Source organism: Aulonocara sp. 'chitande type north' Nkhata Bay, linkage group LG14, assembly GCF_057382095.1.
Source record: "Aulonocara sp. 'chitande type north' Nkhata Bay isolate Kocher_YH1m ecotype deep benthic linkage group LG14, A_spYH_male_GT1.1, whole genome shotgun sequence".
Classification (NCBI taxonomy): Eukaryota; Metazoa; Chordata; class Actinopteri; order Cichliformes; family Cichlidae; genus Aulonocara; species Aulonocara sp. 'chitande type north' Nkhata Bay.
The window spans coordinates 2,190,971-2,197,278 of NC_141357.1; the positions used below are offsets into that span (position 1 = coordinate 2,190,971).

The 6,308-nt window shown below is 43.8% G+C and overlaps 1 protein-coding gene across 2 annotated transcripts in view; it reads right to left on the reverse strand.

Moving 5' to 3' along the window:
• Positions 1-1,726: 1,726 nt before the first annotated feature.
• tpst1 (tyrosylprotein sulfotransferase 1) overlaps positions 1,727-6,308 on the reverse strand; it is a 43,830-nt gene continuing 39,248 nt past the window's right edge. Inside the window, exons 4-6 of one of the 2 annotated variants that reach the window (XM_086260568.1) lie at positions 3,467-3,517; positions 2,886-2,954; positions 1,727-2,187 (exon numbers count right to left, since the gene is read on the reverse strand). In XM_086260568.1, the coding sequence (XP_086116694.1) occupies positions 2,919-2,954; positions 3,467-3,517 (87 nt within the window). In that variant the 3' untranslated portion in view covers positions 1,727-2,187; positions 2,886-2,918. The remainder of the gene's footprint in view (positions 2,188-2,885; positions 2,955-3,466; positions 3,518-6,308) is intronic. The other variant, XM_086260569.1, reaches the window with a different exon arrangement.

Sequence of the window (6,308 nt, forward strand, 5' to 3'; positions counted from 1 at the left end):
GCCTGATGGCTCGTCTAAACGGCAGTAGAAGTCGTTAAGGGTGTTGGCCAAGAGCAAGTCATCAGTGGAGTGGGGGGTTTTAGGCTTGTAGTTGGTGATATTCCTAAAACCTTTCCACACAGAGGCCGAGTCATTCTCTGAGATCTGCTGCTGCATCTTCTCAGAGTGCTGATGTTTAGCAATGTCCACTTCTTTAGTGAACCTGTACTTGGCCTCTCTGTCCCTGTCTCCGCCTTTCTCTTTTCAGCCACAGCTTTTTGAGTTTAGGAGTAAGCCACCTGTTGTTTAGTGTCAGAGCTGCTGGCAATAACTGCGATAACATCAGGAAAAAATGAGGATGTTTATACACACGTGTTAGAGAAGACGGTGAGAAAGAAATGAAAGTATTGGTCACATGCGGTTTGACTCTTTCAAAGTAAAATTACTTTACAAGGTTCACTACGTATGTCGCCAATCTCTGGCCACATACATAAAACACGTTTGGGTGGACGAGACCCATTTTGGCACCAGCAGCTTCCACATTTTTTCTATCAAACCCCCCAATATTTCTGTACCTTCAACAGCTTTTATTTAGGAGAAAGGGTTATCTGTCGGTGATCCCAACACTGAGTCAAATACTTTAAAAGCACTCTTTGACACACTTGTACTTTTTTTTAAACAAGCAATGATATTTTAATTTGAAAGCTTTACTCATTTCAGATACAACATCTGCTCCAGCTCAAATGATGTGGTAATAAAGGCGCGGTGTGCAACAGTAACAAGTATTTTACAAAAAAAGCTCAAGTATTACTCGTATGTTACCCAGTAAGGCCATGAACGTGATGTGCTGCACTGCACATCCAGAACTTACCGTTTAGTTTTTTTTAAATTAAAGATGGTCAAATGCTTTGATTGCATCTCTTTTTCTTGCATTTCTACATAATGTATACTTTATTAACCCCCACAGGGAAATTCCTCTCTGCATTTAACCCATTCCCTCAGTGAAGCAGTGGGCAGCCACCAACCCAGCACCCAGGGGGCAGTGTGTTGGGACAGTAACTTGCTCAGGGGGTACTGTTCAGTGGATTTGAACCCCCGACCATCCAATCATGGGGCACCACTCTACCTACTGAGCTATCCCTGCCCTTTATTCATTTTTTAAATAATGGTGCACCACTGCAACTATGACGAGACCCAAACGTGCCTTAAAGCCTCTAACAAAAAACCAAGTTTGCTCCACTCTTATTTTTCTTGGATCAAAATATTGGGGCAAGTTAATATTTTTCAGTACAACTCTTGTAAAAGTACTACTTTTGTTGTCATTAAACTGATTTAATTACAGCAGCACATGGTGCACAGGTGGGCCTAACAGAGTAGTCAAATCTCCTCAGATTATTTCACACAATCAGGTCAGAAAACAATAATATGGTTATGCTTATTTTAGTTATGAGCGCTTGTTTGAAGAAAAATAAAAGGGAAGAGGATCGAAGCTCAGAGCTGAAGTAGAGCGGGTCGCCTAGCGAGCAGAAGGCCAGCTGATCGAGCTGCGTTTCCCCGATGCATCCATGCAGGTGTGGGTGGATGAGGCTCCGAGTGTTCAGAGTATAAAAGCAGCATGAAAGTACCAGACTGATGTTCATAGCAGCACGGAGCTTGTTTGGTTGTTTCATTAAACTGTGATGATCACGGGGTATTTGTAAGCACATCTTCCCGTATTCGGATCATTATACACAAGAAACAGACAAGGTTTGTTTAAAAAAAGCATCTTTTATCACGGTTGATACGTCAAACTGATCAGTACCCATGACATTGCACAATACAACGGCATGAAAAACAATAAAAAAAAGGAAATCATCATCAAAATAGGTATTGCATCTTCCAAAAGCTAATTTTCCCATTCATAAATACTTTTCCTCTAAAAGGCCAGAAATGATTTCTACAAGCTGATGAGCATGACGCGACATGAGACGACGACCAGCAGACATTCAGTGGCGCTGACATCCATGTTTTTGTACAGTACAATGCTGAAGGCCGAGACTTCTGATGACAAGGAGTGGTCGCAGCCCACCTGTGTGTGTGTGTATATTTATATATTGGGGGGGCGTGTCCCAGCTGTGGTCATGTGACACTTGAGATGTGCCAAAGCTGAACAGGGCTGTGACATGACTGAGACGATATCGGCGATGCGCTGTTCCTTTGCAGCGAGTCCTGTACCAGAACAAGAGCACACACGTTACTGGTGGGCAAAGCTCACGTTAGCAGGTTTGCTGGAATTATATCGAGAACCAGGCCCGCCTGAGCCTGGTTCTGCCGGAGGGTTCTTCCTGTTAAAAGGCAGTTTTTCCTTCCCACTGTCACTTGCTCATAGGGGGTCAGCTGATTGTAGGGTCTACCTTACAATATAAAACAACTGTTGTTGTGATTTCATGCTGTTTCCAAACATATGTGCTTCATAAGCTTGACACTGTATCTAAACATCAGTGTGGAGCGTCCCATCTCTAACTGGTTTGTGTGGTTTCCATGAGCTCACACAGGGAACAGGTTCAAGTGAAAAAACAAGATAATATCACAACATCAGTCAAATTAAACGATAACTTTATTCTGTGTAGTGCATTGAGGCGGTGAGACTCTGTAAGCAAACCAAAAACAAGACTTTCAGTTGTTTCTATTCTTATTGATAATTATTGGATTGCTGCAACACTAATTAAAGCAGATTTCTGCAGTATATCTTATGACGTGGTTACAGCAAATATTGGCCTCTGTGTTAATATCTGTAATCATTTTAAGTAGATATAGGAGCTCTTGCTTTATTTCACCGATGTCTGTAAGCAGCAGTCCTGATGGACTCATTTTTAAACACGTAGCTAAACAGGAAGTGTATTTGTGAAATAAACTTGCTTCTGTACCTGTGTGTTTTGGTGCCCACGCTGCCTCTGCTCCTAACTGGGATTGGGTCTCTCTGCAGCCTTCTGGATCTGTACGGATGAACAGAAAGCGGGTTAGGTTTCACCGTCAGCTCCTCTGTGATGAAGCGCTTGAGGGGGAAATGCAGAAATTTGCATCTACACCCCCGAGAAGATGCTGACAGAAAGCCAGATCGCAGCGATCGACAGACAGAGACTGATTGCGTTTGGAAAAAAAGACAACTGAAAGCTTCTGTAACAGAAAACAGATGAATGCAACTGCCAGGAGGGGGCAGAGGTGCTCTTCAGCCAACGTGAGGCTCTGAAACCAAGAGACGACACAGTAAAGAAAGACTACCGAAAAACAAGGAGGAAAAAAAGGGGGGGAGAAAAAAAAAAAGGAGGGGATTCATGAAGCAGGAACCGAAAATCAGGCTGTTAGATGGCTAGAAACTCAAGAGGAGATGACTAACTGTGAGCAAATGGAAACCTGTCACGTGACTGTCCACTGAGCTGCATATGGTTCGACTCGTATGAGAACAAAATGAGGAAAAGCTCAACAACAGGCAGGATGGTTACTGTACCTGTGGCTGTTCTTTTAGGAAATCTGGGAGCTGAAATTCACCTTTATAGACCTGGAAAAACAAAGGGCCACATTTAGAGCTTCACAGTCAGCGCTGCACAGTTCAGCATCCGGGTTTCCATGGTGACATGTTAAAAATGTAAAATAGCATTATCCCTGCCTAAGTTCAAACTCAGCCGACAGAAAGAGATGGGGGAGGGAGACTGGGGGAGTTTCTGAAAACCAGCCACAGCAGGAGGCTGCCATGAAAACATCAGATCAAACTGGAGGCAGGGGGGTGGCCTGTAGGGCATACCTCTGCTGTGCATGTGGGATTCTCAGAATAGACACTGGGTGTTCCAGTAGTCCCATAAAAAACACACAAATCACATTTCTCACAAACGAGCGCTTTAAGCTTCTCCCTCAAAGCTGGAGATAAAGGAAGGATGCTGGAGCTGACGAGAGGAAACAGGAGGAAGCAAAGAGACAGAAAATGATACAAAGATTCACTAAAATGCTTCAATCCAGTTCGGCTTTCATCGTAGAGCTACATGCGGCATTTGGATTGTACGCAAACAACAATCCTGTTATTGCTATAATATTTTGTCCCTCCTCTATGGTTTACATCTCCAGTGCCCAACAACAATAAGACTCATCGGTTGACAAAGTCCGACCTCTTCCGGTCCCAATGTCTTTAAGCAGAGCTGTGCCCATCTCTGACTCCAGCTCTAGTAAAGTCAGCTTTCCATGAGCCGCTGTGTGTTGACGTGGTAGCATGGATCCATCCTGCTCTGCATCAACGTAGTGCAGCTGGCGGTGTAGCGGCGAGGCGGATATGTTTTTGGCACACCAGTTGTTGGTGACCACGTCAATCATGTATCGATCTTCTGATATCTAATGTGTCATATGACAAAGCTCGAATGGCATCCAGAGTCCCCGGATCTGTGTCTAACAGAGCAGATTTAGTCTGTGACACACACACAGACATTTACATAACATACAGCAGGAGTTCAAGCATCGCCTCCATCTGTCTCATTATCATGCCATCTTAAAGTGGTACCTATCCATTCGTATAGATGTTGGTGGAATAGTTTCAGAGTTACAGGAAGTAATCTCAGCCAACAGTGAAAAAAAAAGTGATTCAGTATCAATGAAAAGTATTTGATTGAGTCTGTGCTCGAGTTTAAAAGTCCTGTGCTCAACATTCTGGAATTCACTGATTCAAACGTTCCCCCAAAACACAAACTCCCTCCTTAATCCCCCTGCGTGCCTTCATGCTTGCTTGCGTGTTAGTCTGAAATTGAGGCAGGGCCAAAGGGGGAGTGTAATCCGACATTACTTCCCAAGGCAGAGACAGAGAGGCGAGTGCATGTTTCTGATTTCCTCCCGGGTGCCATTTTGCAGCTCTGTCGGCGCTCAGAGGCTCCAGGCCAGACTGCTCCGAGCCAGTCCGAGCCTTCTGCTCAGACGGAGACAGAGCACGTGCAGGGGAGGTGGAGCATGTTCTACATCAGGACACACCAGAATGCACACGCAGTAAATCCAAAGGATGTATAATTAAGATGTGTACAGATATAACGTCTAGATCAATCTGTCCTTCGGTGAGGAGATGGAACAAAGACCAGGCGACATGCCTGCACGATGGGGTCGATGTAGGAAGAAGCCAGCTTGTTTTTGTGCAGCAGACTATGATTTGCAGGTCCATTACCTCACAAGGATGTGTTCAAATGCTCATGGAAGGAGGAATATTCAGACTGGGAAAGATTTACCTTCTGTTCTATTCAGACAGACAAACAACGTCTGCTAATACAGGCCACGCTCCAGCATCCATCACGGTCACAAAGAGTTTCGCCTTCCCCTCAAATCTTCCCTGATAACAGATATCTGTTACCAAGTCTGTGTCCATACTGCATATAATTCAAAGGGAGCTAAACAATCCGGTTGTTCAGTGATGACGCGACGAATCCTACTTCCGGGCCTAAAGTAGTCTGCGTTTAATATGGCTTTTGTGTTGTTAACATGTTTAATGTTTTGTATTTTCTTCTATTTGATCTCAAAAAGCTCCTAAAACAGTCAGTGATCACTGTTGACCTCCCTCGGCTTTTATTACCACTAATCATTCATTTAAGCTCAGTTTTTAAAACCTTAGGATGTAACTACAGCCCAGCCCATGCAGCAGTATATGAATGACTAACCTCGTATTGTGGATGGATTATCTCAGTTGTTCTCCTGGCTGAAGTTTGGTCCTTTTACAGCATCCTGCCATGCGATTACATTTGTTCCTGACCACCGAGAACACTCACGTTAACTTTTATCGAGTGGAAAAAAAGTTAGCTTGTTTATATTATGCTAACGTAGCTGTGTCGCTAGCGGTCACGTAGCACATCATTATATACCAGCTAGCCAAACTTCAGTAACCCTACAAACATCACTGCTGTTTAGTTTTCTGTCTTCATTTATGCTGGAAGTGATAACAGAGCTGTACGTTTTAATTTGTTTCCAAAACCCCGCAGTCAGGACATGCTATATTGTATTTAGATAGAAGCTAGCGAGCTAACTCCCTGCTAACTTCTAACTCCGTTAAATGTCATAAATTCCGTTTTCATGGATGCCTGGATGTTAAACTCAATTGTTACACCTGGTAGAGCAGAACGCTGATCATTTTATTAAAGATGAAAGACTTTAGACAGTTTTTAACTCTCAGTAATGCCACAGTGATCGTTTGATATATGGACCTGCAGCGGAGTTTAGACCCAGACACGGCTAGTGACGTCAGATTTAATGACTGGATAGTGTCATTGTGCTGTCAATGCTGCTGCTGGCCTGCCAAACCACTGATGCAGGTTTGCATGGTGTCTAGAAGA